The following is a 23,356-nucleotide window of genomic DNA, read 5'->3' as shown; positions in this document are numbered from 1 at the left end:
TATTATAAAATTATTTAAATTCTTAGACATGAGAAAATACTAAGTATAAAATTATGGAGAAAAAAGAAATTTGTCTCTCTTATGTCTGACTTCTTGACACTTCCCTAACCTGAGGTGCAGTTGTAGAATTATAGGAATAAATAACTGAATCAATGCTCTGAAATTAGGAAATTTGGGGCTCTCGTGTCTATTTCTTGTGTATGGACATATCCACATTTGTCCTGGTGTTATTTCTACAGAAGCAATTTTTGGGCTTGCCCTCTAAATTTCTTATTTCTTTCCATCTCTTAATTTGGTTGGGGGAATTCAACTTTCTCTCCTGAGAAAACATTGTGGTAGTTATCCTGTATTATCCTAGAATTTAAAAGATACAGGCAACAAACAGATAACCTTAGACTTTCATTTCTGATTCTTCTATTTTCCTATTTTAAATTTGCATTGGATATTTGTGTGTTTTAATTTCCTTTTAAACATCTTCTTTACATTTGGCTTTTCTAGGGTAGGGAATGTAGCCCAGCGGCACAGTGCCTGCCCAGCAAGGATGGGGCTCTGAGTTTGATTCCCAATATCAAAAAAACAAAAAACAAAACATTTGACTTTTCTCTGTGGGATATTAAGTTTAAATCTCATTAACTTAAAAAGGTGTTCATTTTCTTGTTAGCTTCTTTATAGATTTTTTAAATTATGATAAAAATATAACTAAAATGTCACACTAGAAAATATTAATTACTCCTGTATTCTTGAGACATTTTGCCTTTCCTATTATTTCCTCAACTATATTCAAGGAAATTACTTACTTTTATATTATTCATTTTTAAAACTTTTGTTTAAGAACCAACTAGAAGCCAGGTGTGGTTGCTCATGCCTGTAGTCCCAGGGATGGGACTCTGGGAGGCTGAGACAGGAGAATTACAAATTCAAGCCCAACCTGGGAAAATTAGCAAGACCCTACCTCAAAAAAAGAAAATAAAAAGTAAAAACAGCTGGGGATCTAGCCCTGTGTTCAATTCCCAGTGTGGCAAAACAAAATGACAAAAAATTTAAAATCATTTTCATGAAAAAGAAAGTAATTTTCTAAAATGCTATTTCATGAAAGCACACAAAATAAGAAGCTGAGGGAGGAAATCTCACCAGTGAAGAATATTTCAGTTAAATAACATTTTTTTCCGAGAAAACCCCTTGCCTTGAGCTCAGTCTAACAGCACAGAGTCCACACATGTAAATCATTGCTTCTTATGAACCCCCCTGAGAAATGGAGAGCTAAGCCCTCACTCTGTGGGAATCCCCAGCTGAAACTGTAAACAGCAGGCTTGGAAGTTTGTTCCTGCTCTTCCCTGTTGGCTTTGGAATTTGATAAAAGATTTGTTGGCCTCCTTAGAGCTTTCCTCATGGTAAAAATCCTTTAAACTAAACCTCTAGAAAAGATTTTCAATTTATGCAGAGATCAAGCAAGTGTTTGGGGATCAAATTAGAGGCAAATAGAAGGAATTTCATAATGGCATAGAAGTAAACCAAAACATATTTCATTGGTGTTTGCTTCCAAGTGACTGAAAGTACCATTTGAGGCTGTTATTATTTTTCAAGGGAAATGTTTTTAAAAGAAATGGTTGGAATATTTTTATGAGAACTTCAGTTGAATTTTACTGTTACAGCACATTTAGCTGGCTTTCATAAGAATGTTAAAAAGACAATTGAGGTTTGGCATGGTGGCCAAGTCCTGTGGGAGGCCAAGGCAGGAGGACTGCAAATTTGAGCTCAGCCTGGACAATTTAGCAACTTAACAATACTTTGTCTCAAAAAATTAAAAGAAGGGTCTGGGGATGTAATGGTGTAAAGTGTAAAGGACCTGGATTTAATCCCCAGTATGGGTAGGGAGGTGGGGAGATGTACATGAAACTAACAGTGCCCATTTAAGTGCAAAATTGATACATAACTTTAAGGCTGTCTGCTTATATTGTCCAGTATTAAAGCCGCTGCACGTATGTAATTGCTGGGCCTTCTTTGCTGACAGATCCTGAGCATCTTTACATCGGAATACTGTGCTGCAGGGTGTTTTTAAATGCAAAATTACGAAGTGGTTGGATATCCCTGCTTCCTGCTCTCTCTGCCACTGTAAGGGGTACCTTCCCAGAGTACTTGTTCCCTACAGCTCTGCTTGCTTCCCTACAACACCGCAGGAAATGGCAAAATTATTACCCTCCTTCCTCAAGAGAAGGACCCATTTCCTTCTACCTGGCAATGATAAGATAGTACATATTCTATCTCTGTCTAGTATTTGTATCCCAGGAAAGGACAGACTATATCAAAGCTGTAAGCCAAAGGACTAACTCATGCTGAAATTCCGAGCCACCCCTAGAGTGGGTTGTGTGGGCCATGGTCCTTTCATCCTTCAATCGACATCAGCCATATCACCAGCAAGTCTACCTCAAAGTCGGTGCATTCTGGGAAGATGACTTGTGGCAGGAAGTTGGAGAGAGAGTAAAGATAAAGGCAGTGTTGCCATATGGTCAGGGTTATTACATGAGTGTAAGAACACTGATAGAAAGGGGAAGATCTTGGAGCTTACTCAACATGAAGGCCTCACTTTTGTGACCCTATCAGTCTTTGGTAAAATGTTGCTCAACATTCTTCAGTGAAATACGATCTGCTGAATGTACAAAACCTAATTTTTCAAATAATTTTCCATAAAAGGCTTCAGCAATTAAACGATATTGCCATCTAATGTGTTTACCTTTTTTTTTCTACAGGATGTTGATAAATGGTCTTTTGATGTATTTTCCCTAAATGAAGCAAGTGGCGAACATAGTCTGAAGTTTATGATTTATGAACTGTTTACCAGATATGATCTTATGAACCGCTTCAAGGTCAGAAATGTGGAATGAAAATGAAATGCTCTTGGAATTAGTTATTTGAATAAGAATGAAAATGTAGGACATTGAGCATTTATCGATACATTTTAGAATGTTTCTAGTTAGCAGGTCACAGAAGTAGGGGCTGAGGTCACCATGTGATGGAACCATTCTCTGTAACACACTGACCTATCTGTGTACTCACCTACAGGTGGTGGGGCCAGGATATAACAAAATACTAACATCACCTGAACTATTCACAGAACACTCCTGTAGGGATTGGAGGCAATGACTTAAAGTAATATGATAGCTCTCCATTCTTCTTAAAAAGTAGAAATAACTTATATTGGCAGGTTTTCTTAAATGAAATTATAGGCCTTTCAATTAATTTCATTTGGAGCCATCTAAGCAACAGACTTGACCCAGGCTTTTGAGCAGTCTGGAGCTTGTAATTTCCATCATTTCCTGTAGAATCATGGTATTATTACAGCTAGAAAGGACTGGGAGGGTGTCCATTTTATCCCATTTGTATTACAGATAGGAAAACTGGACTCCACCAATTATAATTGGAAATTTTTACCCTTTTAAGAATAAGCCCTCTTACCTGACTCTAGAAGATATAAAAATTTAAAGCTTTTATTTCATCTGAGTTAAATACTTGGGGATTGCAATACTTCTCAGGATTGAAAGCTAACAGATTGGTGACATGATTTTTAAGAACAATCCACATTCAATTTAAAGAAATTACTGTTCACATCTGACTGCCTAATGTGTCCCATCTCAAATGCCATACTTGTGTTGATGTGGTGACACTCTTTTGGCCCAAATATAATTATAATTATTTCCCACAGATTCCTGTTTCTTGCCTAATTGCCTTTGCAGAAGCTTTAGAAGTTGGTTACAGCAAGTACAAGAATCCGTATCACAATTTGATTCATGCAGCTGATGTCACACAAACTGTGCATTACATAATGCTCCACACGGGTATCATGGTAAGAAAGCCTTTGTGACTGAAGTTAGTTAGTTTGGAAACATCAAATTCTATTCCTCTATGCTCCTATTGTCTCTTTAATGTCCATAGAAATATTATAAGTAATGATCTTTTGGATTTTGAAGGTTATTATATGTGTTTTCTCAAAAAGTATTTTAACTTAGTGGAAAAAAATACCTAGACAAATCTTAGTCACCTTCTCATCACCAGGATCTACTACCCAATGCACATAACTGAAAGGACAAGAGGTTTATCTTGGCTAACGGTTTCAGTCCACTGTGAGCAGGATCAGATACTGAAATGGCATGGTGGAAGGGCCTGCCTTAGAGAAAAGCTGCCCTTGTCATTGTGGCCAGGAAACTGATGGGGAGGGGAGGAGTCAGGGAGGAAGGTGTCCTGGTCCAGGTCACACCCCCAGTGACCACCTCCAGCTATACCCCACATCCTGACAGTACACTTAGCTACGGAACTCCTTAGTGGATGACTGTACTGATGAGTATAGAATGGACCCCCATGATCCATTCACATTCCAGATACATGAGGCTTTTGGGGAACACCTCAAATCTAAACCATAACAAGAAATAAACAAAAATATATTCTGTTCCAAAATTTGAACTATAGAATGTTTTATTAGTGTAAATTTTCTTTCTCATGGGAATCAACAGGAGGGAAAAAGGTTACCCAGAGAAAAAGTCTTCAGAATGAAAGTTGTAGTGCTCTTCCCTCTCCCATCATTTTCTCCTAAACTCATCTTAGGAGCTTTCTTTCTTACTTGGATTGTGAATCACAATTGAGTCCTAATGGAATTTGGGGAAATTATTCTTGTGAATTCATCCAAATGCTCTTTCTTCTTCTTTGCATCTGAATGAATCAGTTGCTGTGTCTTAGAACTCAGGATGATTCTCAGAAGGTGAAAAGGAAGGAGCAGCTTTTTCTTCTGAAGGTGCCAAACTGAGGTCCCTTCAAAGGGGTAGACACCCTGTGCAACCCCCAAATCTTAGTGTCCTCCTGATTCCTCCTGTGCCATTCTGGGCTGGGGTGAGGCATGGCCATGAAATACCTTCAAATGAAGTCTTTACCAAACTCTGTAAATCACATTGCCTGACTTCTCAGATTTCAGAAGCCAACACCTTTCTATTGGTGATTGGGACTTAGATCTATGTAGCTTGTACTCTGGGGGGCCCGAGATCATTACCTCAGCATTCTGCAGCAGAGACTGTATTCCTAACCTGCTTCTAAGCAAATCCCTTTGGGCCTTAGTGTAGTGTTCTAGAGATCCAGAAATCACATAATAGGTACACAATTCTCTGAGATTAGCATATACCAAAAAAATTATTGTCTGCCTGTCATTTTCCCCCAAGAAACCAGCTGTGTTGCTTAGTACACACAACACCCATTTCCTAGGATTTATCCATAGGATCTATCCAGTGTCTCATGTGGTAACCAAGGAAACTGTCTAGTCCTCATTTTTCTTAATCTCCTAAATTTTGCACATCCTTGAATGCCTTGAACTCGGATCCCACTTCTGCTCCAAGTTCCAATTCATCTATTCAAGAAAAAAGAAAAAAATCCAAGTGTGATGGTGCACACTTGTAATCCCAACACTTAGAGCGGCTGAGGCACTAGGATTGAAAGTTCAAGTCCCACGTGTTGAGACCCTGTCTCAAAGTAAAAATAAAATTAAAAAATAAATAAAATGGCTGGGGATGTACTTTAGTGGTAGAGCACTCCAGAGTTTAATCCCTAGTACCAGAAAAATCATTTATTTGTTATTGTCTTTCAAGAGGTTGTGATTAGAAGAGTTCCAACCAGAAGACTCTCATTTGGGGCCTCTCCAGCTATGAGCAAAGGGCAGAGCTATCGGAGGAGGATCCCTGTGGTCATGTGTCCAGGGTGGTTCACTCATGTGGCTGGCAGTTGATACAGCTAATGTTTGGGAGCCAAGCTGGGAGTTTAAGGAATTTTTTGGAATTTCACCACAGCTCCATAGAAATATGCAGCCTATGACAAAATTATGAAACAGTCTTTTTAAAAAGCTATCCAAAGTAGTACATTTAAGCTCCTTTACATGTATCTAATGTGCCTGCATGTGCGCTTGCATACACAGAAATTGTTTGCAGCATTTTGGGGTTTAATAAGGCTTCATTGTCTCAGCTGATTCTTAAATCCCTTTCACTTCGTTTGAGTGGTGTATTCGTGTGAAAACCAAGGGCCTGCTGACAACTGCAAAGGCTGTCACACCTGGGCAGCTGCTTCAGTATCTTCCTACTTAGAGCCGCTTGCTTTTTGTCTTCTAAAGCCTTTGTCTTGAATCAGAGATGGTGAGGTGATTTTTACTTTAAGTTTTTGGCGTTTCCATTCTCTTGAGTTCTATGGCTTTGAAAAAGTTAACTAAAAATTGTATATTTGAATTCTACTCTGCAATAGAAACTGAATTTGATTAGGTTCCCTGAGAGCAAGATGAAGCAGAAAACCAATGCCTACTTCAGTATAATAAAATATCTGCTTAATTATAAAGTGAGATGAGAAAATATATGTCTCTTCAGGCAAGGAGGCAACCAGAATTTCATCTTAAAATGTTTCTCAAGTACATTTTTTTGGTTTTGTTTGTAACAAGTGTAAAGGCAGTCAAATAAAAATCTCCTTCAGCTTCAGAACCTCTGATCTGAAGGTGACATTGAAAAGATGAGGGCTGTCATACTTGTGAGTAAATAGAGAGATGCAGATCCACATTGTGATTTTACCCTCAGATTAATAATGAAGACTTGGTGTGGGACATAGTTAGCAATTCCATCTTCATGGGAGACGGCAGTGGGGGGATCTCATGCAGCCAGGCACAGTTCCAAGAGAGTTGAAGTCATTAGAGATCAGAGCCACTCTGTGAGGAAGCTTATCAAATATAAATGTACCGTCCTCTACTTCCGCAGGATTGGCCTGGAAACATGTTTCTGATTTTATTCATTCTTTTGCAAAAATGTATCAGTGGGCTCTTTCCTCACCCATTAGTTTGGTGGTTAATAAAATAGTCCGGCTGTAGACCTTTAGTCTTGTCTAAGACCAGAAAAATGCATTTAAACTAAGGAGAATAATGACAGTTTTTACAACGATGGTAAAAGGCCAGGTGAACAAATTCACTGATGTGTTGACTATTTTGTCAAACCTAGGCTATACTCCCAGCTTGACAGTTTGGTGAAATTTATTTTAACAAGCTTTTTTAATAGATGAAAAGGTGGTTGATGGTGAATATTAATCTCCATACATATAAATGTGCTGGTTCTTTGAACCAAAAAAGCATCACAGAAATATTCATTTAGGTAGAGCTCTTCAGTCTTTTCTCATCCATTAGATTTGGTATGTAGACATGGTTACTTCATTTAGTGTTTGGGTTGATGCTCTGCTATTTCAGGATGGCCTTATCAGCATGACATTTATGGAGCACTCTGGTAGCAGCCTGGCACTGTCAGGTGACTAATGCATCTTGTCACCTGCAAGATGTTCTGAGAACTGTTGCTGGAAAGGGACAGTGGAGAACCTTTGTCCCTGTTTGTAATGTCATGAGAGACACCCTTAAGCCTGAAAGCAGTGCAGAGAGGACGACACTGGTACAGTTACTGGCCTCCTCCTTTCTCCTTTTGTCACTTAACTTGTACCCCTGCACCAGGATGACAGTGATGTGCAGAAACAATCCATTTGCTAAAGAGCCACTGTTCTGCGGAGTGCTGCCAGGGCAGGCCACCTCCACCTGTCTCTTTAAATATGAAGTCATTTCCTGGCCTTGGCCAGAGGACTTGCACTTCAGGACTCTTGGGAGCTTGTTCTACTATATATATATATATATATAGAGAGAGAGAGAGAGAGAGAGAGAGAGAGAGAGAGAGAGAGAGAGAGAGAAAGCTTGAGATGTATTTCCAAAACTTGTAGTCCACTATGCCCAGGAGCAGTCTCCCACACTCACAATGACTCAGTTTTTCTCTGATCAATCTACAAAAACATGTGGCACTATGTCTTTATTCCACAAACTATACGGAAATTTTTTCTTATAAATGGTTTCTCATATGACACTATTTAGAAGAGTAAAAAGAAAAGCCTAGTCTTAGGGTACATAGTTTTGAAACCATTCTCTGTCACTTCCTGACTCACTATGTCTCTACCTTGGTTCCCTTGTTACTAAAATATAATTAATACAACCTTATAAAAAAGAAGGTAGTGAGGAGTCATTAAATCTTACCTGTAAAGCACCCAACCTAGTATCTGAAATAAATAGCTTTTAACACACATCCTGCTACTAATTATTAGTATACACCAGCTTTCTATACTGGTGAATTATGATGAACTATCTCAGCCTATTCAAAATGACAGAGAAAAAAGTATCTAACCCCATAACATGCACCTAGAGACATTCAGATATGAAAATTATGTCTTAGGTTAAACCCCTCTTAGTTTTTATCCATTCATATATGCAGTTAATTTAGAAATTCGGCTTTTGAAACCTTAGAAGAATATGTTCAGTATGTTGCCTCCCTTGAGTCATGAATGTTATTGTGACCCACAGAAGGAACAGAAATTTTGGAATAAATTTTAGATTGGATTCCTGCTCTGTCATTAGATGGCTTTGTGGCCTTTAGCATGTTGGTACTCTTCTTTAGGATTCATTTTTGTGGCCGGAACATGAAAAATATTTACCTAGAGTGTTAGGCAGCTTGTCGTTGTTGGGATAAAGTACCTGACTGTATTGTGGCTCAGAGTTTCAGAGTTTCAGTCCATGGTCAGGTGGCTGCAAGGGAGAAACATCATGGCCGAAGGATGTGGTGGCAGAAAGAAGCTTGGCCACAGCAGCCAGTAAACAGACAGGGCAAATGGCCCAGAAAGGAAGGGTCCGTGAGCATGATGCACCCCAAAGACCTCCCCACCTACTTCCTCCAACCAGGCCTGACCTCCAAACAGCACATTCAGCTCCCAACTCATCAACGGGTGGGTCCCCTGGCAAGGTTAGCATCCCCTTCCAAAAGCCCCAGTTCTAAAACTATGAGCATTTGGGAGTTTTTGATCTCTGAACCATAACATCTAACTGAATGGTAAATGGGACAATTGTAAAAATTAAATGAGACCATCTAACTAAAGTGTCCAGTAAATGTTTGATCCTTCTCCTTCCTTTGTCTGGTCATAATTCATGCTGTTAGCAGCAGTCAACACCTCCTTGTGACTCACTTTGAGGACCACCTCTGGTAGAGTAAACCACCTCAGCATTTCTCTAGGCAAAAAGCAACCTGCAGTTTAGAGGAAGCACTAAGTCTAAATTGAGCATGGCTCATTATTTTAAACCTTTATTTCTGCCCACCAGGAATCAGAAGAACCTGCTTGTGCAGGCTCACATTCTCTAGCTTGTCATCAGGAATTATTTATAAAATTCATGAATTTAAGCATCTGTTTTCTCAGGTAGAAGTCTCATCTGACTTAAGCATGAGTCAGCAACTTAGGAGATGATGATCAGTCCCATGTTCTACTTTCAATAACATAAAAACTCTATTTCGATCATTTTTGATTAGGTGTTTTTCAGATGTTTTCAATAAGTGTGAAAGTTTTGCACTTCTTGCTTCCCAAACTATTTTGTACTATAAACTTAATCATTAAGATTATAGTATGGCAATAAATAAGTGAAGTTCACAGAAAAAGTTCTATTTATAGGAGGCAGAAGTTAATTAGAAATAAAACAGGAAATACATTTCTAATCATTTTGACAGCTAGGAAGGTAATAATTTTGAGTAATTATGAGCTAATCTATAATTAAATTTCATCTCTGATTTCTCCTTTAAATTTTTATTTTCACAGCTTCATAGTACTACCATAGTAGATATTAAATGTTGCTTTCTTTTAAAACAGTCAAATCAGTCAATAAATATAACCAATAAGAAATATTTTTAAGAAAATAGGTGATTTTTTTAAAGAAACAATTTTCTTTAATAAAACAATTGGTTCAGGGGTATAGAAACTGGTTTAACACAATTGCTATTTATTTCATCCTGTTTAATTCCATTGTCTCAATGGGGAGCATTGGGTACACAGTCCTGGTCCAGCCTACAACACAGGCCATTAATAAGCTCACTTTCTTCCTTTTAATAACTCACTGTTAAAAGCATCTATAAACATGGAAGAGCAAGTTATATCGAGGCTCTTCATCCTGAAAATCATTTCCACTGCAGTCACCCAGCAGCGAGGCACTTATACTTGATTTACAAACAGTTAAGATATGTTAGCTCTTATTTTCCAGATTTAATGCTTTAAGCAAAGTAAAGTTCAGTAAAAATACTGCATATTCTATGGGTTACTCTATGATAAGGCTTTGGATAGGCATAGCTCATATATTAACTCTAAATTTCATTTAGAACCCACAGAGGAATGATCACTAATCGCACAGCAATGGGAACCATAGCTGAAAGGGTAAATATCTTAATTTCTTGAGGATCAACAGAAATTTAAAACCAGGATTGTCTGATTCCACAGTTTCTCTCTACTGTTTCCTACCACCTCCTTCTCATGTAAAACTTGAGAAATTCAGTTCAGCAAGCAAATATTAAGTTCCTGCTATGTGTTGAGTACAGTTGGTTCTATGAAGGGGGCAGTGATTAATAAGAGAGCTGTCACCTCCTTCATTTTTGACTGATGGGCCTTCAGGGGCTCTTGCCTTTATAACCAATCCAAATTCTTAAGTTCTAATCAAGGTAGGCCATTGATTCTTCCCCAGATCTCCCCAACCTCATGTCCCTGGAATCTCCAACAAAATTGCACCACTGGCAATTCTATTTCAATACATTACAACCCCTACAGTATCATTCTGTGTTTGCCTTAGTCCCTCTATCCCCAGCCCTGCACTTAACTACTAATCTGTGTTTATCCTTCTTCCAAAACCCACTCCCATCAAATAGCTTTTCTACCTTTGAGACTGCATCTTCATCCTGCGACCTTTTATCAAGTACACATACAGTTTAAGTGATATTTTCCTATTGTCTTGTGTTAGGTCTCTGGTTCTTTCACTGTATGGAATGAGACCACTAAGAGCAAACACCATGTCATTTTGGATCCTGCACTCCTGCTCTTAAGACCATTTCCTTGTAGTGCTGTCTGATAGGACTTTCCATGATGAGGAGAAAGCTATGTACTGTGCTCGTCTCCATGGAAACCCCCTCGCCACAAGTGCATAGTGAGCACATCAGATGTGCCTAGTAAAACTGGAAGAGTGAACTACATTTTACTGCATTTTAGTTATTTTCTGTTTAAATTGTCACATGTGGTTATCATTTCGAACAGTGCACTGAAAGGGTTATGTAGAATGTGGGTGATAAACCTTTGAATTATTGCTAAGTAAATTTATAATAGTAGAGAAATTTTGGTAAGGCATACAGTCATGAACAGAAAGATCAATGCATGTATGAAGTAGATGGGTCTAGGTTTTATGGGGAGGCCATTATTCTTTTCTTTATCATTATTGAATTTAATTGCATATTCCTACATATGCTGTAAATAGAAAGTTTGATAAATTCTCAGAAACTCTTCTAAATCTTTAAATACACAAATGAAATTATCTTGTCATAAGCACAGTAAATATTTTCAAATTTTAGGGGGAATGTTTTCTCATAATAGGGTCTTTTACAATGATCTAAAAATACATTTTTATGTTGAACAAACTATATGCTAAAAATCAGTGGACTATAATTGACTTCATAAGAATCCAAACTGGTAAGGCTATGAATTCAAAATTTAATCAGTGTTAATCTTTTAAACCATAGAAAATTACTCCGTTTTCAATTAGTGAGAACAATCACATTTTGAGTTTAAAATTTTGAACTTTCAAGCCATGAAATAATCACTGACCTCATGAAACATCCATTATGCACAATAAATGGAGGTGAAATAGGAAAAAAATTTAAAAGAAATATAACTGTACAAAATTATACATACTGAATCACTGAGAATTTTTTGTACAAGGAAAAGATAGCCACTGCTTTATAAACATGATGGAATCTTCCTTTAATTTGCTAGCACTGGCTCACTGAACTGGAAATTTTAGCAATGGTCTTTGCTGCTGCCATTCATGATTATGAGCATACAGGGACCACAAACAACTTTCATATTCAGACAAGGTAAGTTTGCTCAGTGTTAATATTTATGTTATGTTAAGTTTTAAAATTTATCCTCCTGCGTATTATTCCTAAGAGAAGATATTTTTTAAAAAATAAATATTTGAATAAGATAGTTTTAGTAGATTTTTAGCGAAAGCCTTGTAGCTATAACCACCTAAATCAATCAGCCATTTTTCATGAAACTTGATATATTTTATGGCACATGTAGCAATGTTAAGGACATAAAATAGGTAGGTCAAACTCTGCCTAGAACTTATATAGTGATCTGTCACACAAGTCAGACATGTATTCACTAAGACAAGTCTTGCAACATATTGTTTCAGGCTTTGATTTCATGCCATCATATATTTGAATGTAATACAATTATACTTTTGAAGAAAAATACTGAAATCAAAGAAATGTAATTCCCAGACCAGTATAAAATACTAAATTCAAATAGTTGAAAAATGAAGATCCCTTTGTGATAGTTACAATGGCAGTTATTTGAATCAGAAAAGTAATGCAGCATATATGTAGTAGTCTGCTAGGGATGCCCTCACAAACTACTACAGACTAGGTAATTTAAACAACCTGTTTATTTTCTCACAGTTCTGGAGGCTGAGAATCTAAAGTGAAAGTGTCAGATATGTTTTTTTTCTGAGGCCCCTATCCCTAACTTGCAGATAGCTACCTTCTTCTTGTGTGCTCACCTGATCTTTTCCCTATACACACAACCCTGATGTCTCCTCTTCTTATAAGGATAATCAGTCATATTGGATTTGGGTCTCACCATTATATTACATCATTTAACTTTAGGCACATCTTTGAGGATTATATTAGTCACATTTTTATCCCTGGGACAAAATACCAGACACCTGCAACTTAAAGAAAACAGGTTTATTTTGGCTCCTGGCTTTCAGTGGATTGGCTGGCTCCAAGGTGGAAATGGAGTAGTAAAAGGGCCTGGTGGTGGAAAGCGGCTCAGTCCTTGGAAATCAGAAAACAGAGAGAATGGAAGATCCAGGGACGATAACACACACTTTCAGGTTAAGCTGTGAGTGACACGCTGCAACCAGGCCCCACTTCCTAACAACACATTCATCAGTGGGTTAATTCACTGACGAGTGTAGCACCTCATGATCATTTGCCTTCCAAAAGATCCCACCTCTGAAGGGATATTGTAGATCTAAACCATAACATTCTGCCCCTAGCCCCTAAATGGTTCATGTCTATCTTAGTATGCTAAATCCATTTAGTCCATCTTTAAGAGTTGCCAAAGTCATAACAGTTTGAGCATTGCTGAAAAGTTTGAGACTAAAGTCTCTGAGATTCAAGGCAACTGTTAGCTTGAGCCCCTGTGAAAATCAAAAAGAAAGTTAAATACTTCCAACATGGAATGGCACAGGGTAAATATTCCCATTCTAACAAGCAGGAACAGAGGATTGAAAGAAACTGGATCAAAGCAAATTATGGTGAGATGTGAGCTCCAAAGGGCTTGGGCAGCCCTTCCCCAGTGGCCTTGCTGGTTTCAGCCCACCTGTCCTCTATCTAGGGCTGACTCTGCTCACTGCCTGCAGCTTTTCTCATCAGACGTTTCTCATTCTTGGCATCTCTAAGTTCCTGGGGTCTCCACTCTACCTTCAAGTCCACTCTTATAGCTTCATACATTGCCCTATCAGGGACACATTGCCTGGCCTCTCAGCCTTTTCTTTAAAATCTGGGTGGAAGCCTCTGACTGTAGTGTTCTGTGTGCCTGAAAAAGTAGCACCATGTGGATGACATTGAAGTCTGCCACCAGCTCAGGCAGTAATCTGGCCCTCTTAGGCCATGGCTGCAGTGCCCTCTTAGTGCATGGATGGCTGCATTCTGTGAAAGAGAGCTCTCCTGAGGCTCTCTTCTCTAGGTAAAGTTTCCAAAGTATAGCCTTCTATATCCTTGAGACTTTATTCCTCTGCTAAATCACTCAGTCTACCACTTTTAAATTCTGCTTCAGATAAAGTCTTAGAGGAAGGATAAAATATAGACAAAATTTCTTGCCAGAGTGAAGCTGCATGGCCAGTTTCTGATAGAGTCCTCATTCCCCACTGGAACCTTATAAGCTTCACCTTTACTGTCCACATTCCTATGAGCATTCTGGTCTTCTGAACTCCAAACAGAATCACCCATTAAGCTCAGGTTACAGCATTCTAATTTCTCTAGCTGGCATCTCCAAATCTTTCCAAACTCCTCTAACAAACCAGATGATCAGGTACAGTCACGGCAACAACCCTAGTCCGGCCACCAGTATTCTGTATTTGTCACCTTCCTATCACTGAGACAAAATACTGACACCTGCAATATAAAGAAAAAGTGTTTTATTCTGGTTCCCAGTTTTTAGAGGATTCAGTCCAGGACAGAAATAGCATAGTGGAAGGAAAGAGGAAAGCTGCTCAACCCATAGCATCCAGAAAACAGAGAAAGAGAGAAGCCTCAGGCAAGAATATACCCTTCCAGGTCATGCCCTGAGTGACCCTCCTCCCACAAAGCCCTGCTTCCTAATAGCATGTGCAGGCATGACAAATATTGCTCCCCCACAATCCCATCCAGCCACCTTCCAAAAGGCCTACCTCTGATAAAGGAGATATTAGAAGGACATCTTTATTTAACCTTAGCAAAGTCTTAGTCTTTAAATATAGTCACATCAATGATTAGGACTTCAATATATGAATTTGGGGGAGACAATTCAGTCTATATCAAAAGACACCCTAATCTTGTCCTAATTAGGCAGACAGACATCGTGCTTGAGAGCTAGAATTCAGTCTGGAACCCATCAGGGTTCAGGTTTTGTTTATAAATTCTTTGGGCTTTGAAAAATATGCAGGGCTATTTATCTGTTGTTGCAGTACCCTAATAATACCTAGTTTCCCTGCTTTAAAAGTTCCTGTGATTCACCTATTCCTCACTCCTGGCAACACTGACCTTTTTAAAGTCTAACTGTCTTTCCTTTTCAAAATGTCATGTAGTTGAAATCATATAGTGGACAGCCTTTTTAGACTGGTTCTTTTATTTACAATTATGTGTTTGTTTCCTTCACCATGTTTTCTTGTGGCTTGATAAGCTCATTCTTTTTGCTAATGAGGAATATTCCACTCATTACCAAATAAACTTGTATACTTCAGTTTATCTGTTCACCTTCTGGAGGAAACCTTAGTTGTTTCCAGATATTGACACTTGTGAAAAAAGCTGAAATAAGTTTACCTATGAAAGTTTTTTTTTATGTGGTTGATAATTTTGGCTTCCTAATAAACATACTTCTCACAGTTCATTTTCCAGATATAAAGAGCTACTGTTTTGATGTGTGAGGTATGGAAAACATTTATTAAACTATTAGATATTTTAGAATTTGAAGTTACCCCAAGTGACTGAAATCCATATTACAGGTCATTGGTACCAAATCTCAGAGGGTAAGACTTTGAAAAAAAATCTAAGCTCTGCAGAGGTAGGGGACCTCTCTAGATGTACAGTCAGGTGACAGCAGGACCAGCACTAAGCTGAGAAAGAGGGACGCACACTCAGACACAGACACACAGTTGATCCAGTCTTCTGCAGCTAAATGGGATGGGCTTACACATCACGGGCCCTCGATGGAGACAGAAAGAGCTGAAATTCAAACAGTGCACGTTGGGGAAGATGTTCTCTCTATTCCTGGAGGGAAGGAATTCCAAGTTTCCCAGAGAGACAAAACGAAAAGAAAAGAAAGGCTTGGAAAAGAAAACTATTTTGCTATAGTCGAACCTGGTGGAACCTGGCTGAATAGCAGGAATATTATTCATCTACATATATTTACAGAATATAAGTTGTTTTGCTTTTATTTGTGATGACCATCAAAGGAAAAGAAGACGATGTTTAGCATTTTTATTTATCAAGTCTTCTTTACGTGCATGGAATCCATGAGGATTTTAGTTAAAGACAAGTCATTATCAGGCTCTGTACAGGACAACAGTTTTGCTATTTGGAGAAGAAATCAGGTGATTTGTTAACAATGGACTTTTCTTTAAGATGCAGCAGTAGAACATCACTTCTACCTTTCACTTTTTTACTAATCATCCACAATTGAATGAAGAGTCCTAATTTATTTGTGCTTCCATCTGTGGAGAAGGAGATGGGAGAAGAGGATGGCCCAGGAGGAGAAAGATGAAGACAAGGAGAAAGGAGGAATAGGGAAAGGGGGGAAAGAATTAATCTTTCCTGATTTTATATTAAGAAACTATGCATGAAAATAAAAACAAAGTTTTGTATTTTACTTATTTTCTTATAAATTATTGAGCAGGGTCAATTATTTAATGGGTTAATTCTGCACAAATTTGAAAATGAATACAAGCATTGTAATGACAAAAATGTGACAGTGTAATAAGCCTTTTAAGCTCTATTACCGGTATTCACATGTTGTAGAAGGAGAAATAAGGTCACATGTAACTGATATCAATAATTCTATTGTACTTTACATTAGTCAATGTCACTTGGCTTAGAGTGCTTTGCTAATATGGAAATTCATTTACTATCTAATGCAAAATGACTGAAAAGCAATTTAGAACAGGTTGGAGTTGAGTTCCATACAGACATTTTAATGCATACAATCCTTGAAAGTGTAAATAAATGAAAGTAATTCCTCTTTGTGAACAGAAAATGCCGAGCTACATGTTACCATGGATACTGGATGCTGCTTAGAGTCTTGTTCTTTTCTTAGCAGTTAAAGACCATCTCAACCATTAAGACCATCCTGTACTCTTAGCAGCCCCGTTAGACCTGTGAGACAAAACCATACATTTTGCTACAATTGAATCTGATTCAACACATCTTTGCTTATTTCTGAAAGGGAAAGACAGTGATACATAATTGGAATTGCTCTGACATTCCATGGAATTGCTTTGACAAACATGGTGCAGCTAGATTTGGTTCATATGATACAAATACAATTATTGGAAAATCAATTTTCCCATAGTCTCAGCAAATTTTGGAGATTACACATGGCATGGCCTTTTATTTGGGCAAGAGATCTATTTATCCCTTAAACAAGGACTACATGTATAAACTTTCCTAAATCAGTTTTCTCTATATTGAGTTGTAATTAGTGATTAAGGGGTTTTAGGCCTTAACTAAGTAAACTGAAAACAAAATCTACATTGGAGATATGCATGATTAGCTACATACACAGTTTTTCACCTTTATTGTAGTGTTGGAAACAAAAGACAGTAGTAATTATTCTAGTGCCTAATTGATCATTTCTTCTGTTGGATTAATAATAAACCTGGTTTATCTGGTAGACTATCAGTTATGGATCTTGAATAGAATGCTCAAAGTAGATGCCATATTTCTTTAATTTTTTTATAAAAAAATAAATTTCTTTGTATATATACACGTTATATGACATGATATTATGGGATACATAGAGATAATAAAACAGTTGCAAGAGTGAAGCATATTAACATATACATAGCTACCCATTTTGTTCTACTGGTCACTTTTTTTTACTTTGTCCTTGCCTACTTTTCAGTAAAAAAATCAGTGGCAAGGGGAGCACTAAGTTATAACGAGTCCTCTACCCATTGTAAACCTGAATCAGGCCCCCACTCCCATGCTAGGGGTTGGACCCAGTGCCTTTGCACTAAGCTACATCTCCAGGTCTTTTTTTGTTTTGAGACAAGGTCTCCCTAAATCACTAAGCTGCTCAGATTGGGCTCAAACTTGAACAATCAATCTTGAGCAAAGCAATTTTATACCTGACAGCAAATGTACTTACCAGGATGAAGGAGTGTGGACAGGCTAGGTGCTAGGCAATGTCCTAACAGTTGTTACAGGTTTGAACTTGATTTTCCTTTTGCTATGAATTTTTGTGGCCTGCTTCCACTTTGTCAAATGGGGTATCATTTTAAGACCTTGACATAGTGGTTCTATTTTCATTCTACACTGTGAAATCTCTGACACCCAGGCGGACAGAGGAGGGAGATGGACAGGCTCCATTATGTCCAACTGAGAATACTTGGAATGCTTCAGACTTTACCCTGGAATATCAACTTTATCAGAGAAACTTGAAGTAGTTTTGTGATCATATTACTTGAAAATAGAGGCAGGTGATAAACAAAAAGCTTCCCTTGATGAGTTCATCATTTTAAAAATAAAATGTCCTGATGGTGAAACATATTTTAAGCTTTGATTAAAAATGATTTTCTTCATTTTCATTTAAAGCAAAAAGATGTATAATTTTCATATTTAATCACAACATGATATAGGAAGTAAAAATTAGAAACACAAATAAAACAAAGATTATCATCATCCCTTCCACTCCCTACCCAAAGTAATTTTAGTCCAAAGGAAGGAGGGTAGTAATCAGCCATTTACACTAAGGGGCTTATTCATCCACTGATTGAATCAGGATTATTTTCTTTTGTCATATCTAGAATATCTCACAGGTATTTGGATTACAAACTGAAAGGAAAAGACATAAACATATTTACTATGGTAGTTAAAAGAAAAATAATCACCATATCCAAGTGGAATTACTCCAGGTATGTAAGCCTGGTTCAGCATTTGAAATGCAATTAATGCAACTCATCACCCTAGCAGCTTAAAGAAGAAAAGTTATATGATCTTGTCAATAGATGCAGAAAAAGCATTTGAGAAAATCTAACACTCAGTAAGCTATGAATAGAGTGAAACTTCCTCCATTTGACAGAGAATACCTCCTAGCATAGAATAATGGCTTCCAGGGAAGGGGGGGGGATGCAGTTAGGTAGATGTTGATCAAAAGATGTAATATTTCAGGAGTAATTTCAAAGAGATCTGTAGTACAGCATGATGAGTACAGTTAATAACAATGGATTGTGTTATTGAAAATTGCTTAGAAAGTAGATTTTAAATGTTTTCACCATAAAAATAGCTAGGTGCTATGATGTATAATGTTAATTAACTAAATCTAGCCAGCCTACAATGTATACGTATTTCAAAACATCATGTTGTTCACGACAAACATATGCAATTTCATCTGACAATTAAAAATATAAATAAACAAATCAAAAAATATCTACAAACAAACCTACAACTAACATCATATACAATGGTAAGAAACTTGAAACCTTTCTCATTAAGATCAGGAACAGGGCCAGGAGTTTTCCATTCACTATTGACTTTTAACATCATACTGGACATCCTAACTAGTGCAATAAGACAAGAAAAGGAGAAAATGAAATGAAGATTGGGAAAGAAAAAAAATATTTATCTTTGTTTGCAGATGATATGATTGTCTATTTAGAACATCTGAAAGAATTGACAAAACAACATCATCATCATCGATAACAACAAAAAATAAATCCTGAAACTAAACATTTATTACAGCAAGATTGCAGGATACAAGGTTAATAGATAATGGCCCATTCTAAGTCTCTTGCTTTTTTATACACCAGCTATGGAAAAGTGGAATTTTAAGTTGAAAACAGTAGCATTTGCATAAGCACCCTCAAATTGAAATATTAGGTATAAATGTAACAAAATACATAGAAGACCTATATGAGGAAAACTTCAAAACTCTAATGAAAGAAATAATAGGTGACCCATGTTCATGGATAGAATGACTCAATCTTGTCAAGATGTTGTTTCCTGTCAACTTGACCTACAGATTTCACAAAATCTTAATTAAAATCTCAGCAAATTACTTTGTGTATATTTTCAGAAAAAGTTTATATGGAGAAGTAAAACACCCAGTATTGCCAACACAATAATAAAGTAAAACAGAGTTGAAAAACAGATACCACATGGCTTAAAGACTAAGTACAAAGTTGCAGAAACCAGACAGTGAGATATTAGTGAAAGAATAAACAAATTGATAAATGGAATCGAATAGAAAGCCCAGAAATGAACACATAAAAAAATTTAGGCAATAAAAGAGAACAAAGATAATCTTTTCAAAAATAGTACTAGAAAAACTGGGCATCCATGTGCCAAAAAAATCTAGTCACACCTTGTATAGTTTGAATGTGCCTCCAATTCTACAGCCATAACACCCTGAATACACTCAATCTCATCTGAATGTGTCTTCAAGAATTCATGTATTGGAAACTCAATCCCTAATGCAACAGTTGGGAGAGGTGAACATTAATAGGAAGCATTGTAGGTTATAATAGCTCCATTCTTAGAATGATTCTCCAATCATTCAATAGATTGATGCCATTATCAAAGGCTTTTGGGAGTGGGTTTGCTCTCTTGGGCTCCATGATCTCCCACCACTCAATGCTTTCTGCCATGTGACCTTACAGCCTTCACAAAGTTAACTTGAAATGTATCACAAACCTAAATATAAAACACAAAAGTATAAAATTCCTAGAAGATAACATAGGAGAAAATCTAGCTGACCTTGGGGTTAGTAATGACTCTAAATATAGTACCAAAGGATACAATTCATGAAGGAAAAAATAAGCTAGATTTCACTTAAATAAAAAATTTAAACCCTGCCAAAGACACTGTTGAGAATGAAAATATAATCCAGACTGGTAGAAATATTTGCCAAGGATATATCTAATAAAGGACCATATCCAAATACAGAAAGAATGTTTAGAACTCAAGAATAAGAAAACAACTTGATTAAAGCAATAGCCAAAGATTTTGTCAAGTATCTCAGTAAATAAGATCTAGAGACAGCATAAAAGGATGTGAAAGATGCTCTACACCATATATGCTCTATACCATATGTGGAGATGCAGATTGGAACAGAGATATGCCACTACATGTCTATGGGAATGGCCAAAATCCAGAACTCTGGCAAGACCAAATGCTGAGGAGGTGGAACAACAGGAATTCTCAATTATCGCCATTGAAATGCAAAATGGTAACTACCACTTTAAAAGACATTTTTACAGTTTCTTACACAACTGAATCTACTCTTACCAGATGATCCAGGAACTACATTCTGAGCATTTACCTAAAGAAGTTGAAAACTTACATCTAAACAAAACCCTGCCTGCAGTTGTATATGGCAGCTTTATTCATAATTGTCAAAATTTAGAGCCACCAAGATTTCCCACCACAGGTGAATTGTGGTATAATCTGGCAATGGAACATTAATCAGTGTTAATAAGAGGTGAGCTGTCGACCCCCAAAAAGACATGGAGGAAACTTAAATACATATTAGTAAATGAAAAGAACCAATGTGAAATCCCAACAGACTATATGACTCAAACTGTATGGAATTTTGGAAAAAACGAAACTGTAAAGGCAACAAACAGATCAGTTGTTACCAAGTACTGGGGGCAAAAAAGATGAACAGGCCGAATATAGAGATATTTTCGGGAAGTAAAACTACTCTCTATGGTACTATAATGGTACCCACATGTCATTACACATTTTATTCAAACCCAAAAATGTCCAACCCCAAGAGAAAAGCCTGGTCATTGGGCGGTAATGATGTGTCGGGTTCATCAACTGTAACAAAAATATCTTTCTGTAGATGTTGAAAATGGGGGAGGTTATGCATGTGTGGAGGCAGAAAGTGTATAAGAAATTTCTGAACATTCTGCAATTTTGCTCTGAACCTAGAATTGCTCTAACACATAAAGTCTATGTAAAATTTAAGCATACACATTTATAAAAGAAACAACTTCCATAATTGTACATGCTCAGTTATAGGATTTTCACTGCTGAAATGACTTGACATTTGAATGTCTTTTATTCTCATGAAGTCTAACCAAATCCTCTGCTGGGGACTTGGTTTTCAATTCTTAGATCAGATGTTGCCATTTTGTACAACGATCGCTCTGTCCTTGAGAATCATCATGTGAGTGCAGCTTATCGCCTTATGCAAGAAGAAGAAATGAATATCTTGATAAATTTATCCAAAGATGACTGGAGGTGAGTTTTAGAGGAAACCTAAGGGAAATTTAATTTCAGAAAAAGGATAAATTAAGTGACTTAAAGCAAAGAAAACAGATGAAATGGCATGCCTTGACCAGTTTACAAACTCGATTACTGTTGACTGAATGACTCTGAGAAGGACTAGTACCTAGAAGCCTTTGTATAGGAGCCTGACCGTGCTTGATGGGTCTGAAATTTTTTCAGGTCAATTCAACATCCATACTCAAGTGTGAAATCACACAGCCCACAGTAAGTATAATACAGAATTATACTCTGTTTACAGTGTACCAATTTGTACCAGCTTGTACCAATATGTTGTCTTAAATAAATTCAAAATTTTAGCATCATGTTTATTCCTTCCTGTATTATTTTTCTATATGTGGGGTGTAGCTTTTTTAAAAAAACATAACTTTCACTATTGGGACAGAAATTCACAACTGTACCAAAGAGGGCCAAGTGAGAAGTCTTGCATGTTTTCCCAAGGATCTGTTTAAGAAATTACATGGTCTGGTGATGCTAATTTCTATGTAGAGAAAAATAACAAGCTACAGACCTAGTACTACTAGTCCACACAATCCTTTTTCCTTTCTTTTTAGCCTGTGGTTGTCGTCATTTCCTTCATTTAGCAAACAAAAGTAAACGGTCCTCAGTTAAATATGAATCTCAGATAAGCATCTTTTCAATATAAGGATTGCCCTAATAATCTATATTATACTTTTTAAAATAAAATAAATCTTGTGTTATCTTTAACAAAGATCTTGTAATAAGTGGCCTGGAAAAGATTCCTACTCAAGTATAAGATCAAAAGTTTTTGGTTTTTAGTTTTTGTTCCTCAGCAAATTAAAAAGAAATGTGCAAAAGAAAATTTACATGGAATCAAGAAATACCTTTTAAAAATAAAAAACATAAAAACAAAACCAAAAAAGGTAAAATCAGTTCAAAACAACCCTTAATCTACCATGATTACATTTTTAAATTTCCATTGCTTCCTGGTTTTTAAAGGGCAGTTTCAGAAATATGAGCTCATTTTTGCATCTGTAGAAAGTGCTGTAAGGTGGACGAAGAGGCACTTGTTTTGGGATCCAGTTAAGGCCTTTCATTTACTCTGAAGAAGATTTTTTAGCCTAGGAAGGCCAGGATTTAATTGTAAAAGGATTTAAAGTACCACTGCTGGGCTATGTGGAGACCAGATGGGCTACGGTAGAAGCAGACGAAGTCTGGATATATTTCCCAAGATCTGAGAGGGTTTATTTACATGTAGATTATTAATTTTTCATCAGTGATTCTCATCATCAGAGGTAATACTTTTAATATTAATTTTGTTGTTATTCCTTTGAATTAACCTCTTTCTTTCTCATAGCTGAATTTCTTGCTATTTCAGTGTGATTTCACTTCCTACATTTTGTTTCTCACAAATGTTAGTCTAATAATTTATTGCTATAAATTTCTTTTAAGTAACTTCTTAATTGAATGTTTTTACAGAAGTATATCATATGAATTATAGAATTGAATGGATTATA

The 23,356-nt window shown here is 36.9% G+C and overlaps 1 protein-coding gene and 1 long non-coding RNA gene across 12 annotated transcripts in view; one reads left to right on the top strand and one right to left on the bottom strand.

The window, feature by feature from the left end:
• Positions 1–23,356, top strand: part of Pde1a (phosphodiesterase 1A) — a 309,018-nt gene that overhangs the window by 249,727 nt on the left and 35,935 nt on the right. For 6 of the 11 annotated variants that reach the window (XM_087201204.1, XM_087201212.1, XM_087201190.1 and 3 more), the window contains 5 exons: positions 2,748–2,864; positions 3,701–3,841; positions 11,878–11,978; positions 21,708–21,833; positions 22,041–22,085. In XM_087201204.1, the coding sequence (XP_087057330.1) occupies positions 2,748–2,864; positions 3,701–3,841; positions 11,878–11,978; positions 21,708–21,833; positions 22,041–22,085 (530 nt within the window). The remainder of the gene's footprint in view (positions 1–2,747; positions 2,865–3,700; positions 3,842–11,877; positions 11,979–21,707; positions 21,834–22,040; positions 22,086–23,356) is intronic. The other 5 variants (XM_004868172.3, XM_004868171.4, XM_087201245.1 and 2 more) reach the window with 2 other exon arrangements.
• LOC110346352 (uncharacterized) overlaps positions 1–23,356 on the bottom strand; it is a 323,700-nt gene that overhangs the window by 285,651 nt on the left and 14,693 nt on the right. The window lies entirely within an intron of this gene.

The sequence above is a fragment of the Heterocephalus glaber genome, unplaced genomic scaffold (assembly GCF_053883595.1).
Source record: "Heterocephalus glaber isolate CG9 unplaced genomic scaffold, H.glaber_assembly_v1.0 deba00000347, whole genome shotgun sequence".
Lineage (NCBI taxonomy): Eukaryota > Metazoa > Chordata > Mammalia > Rodentia > Bathyergidae > Heterocephalus > Heterocephalus glaber.
This window is presented reverse-complemented; position numbering and strand designations above follow the sequence as displayed.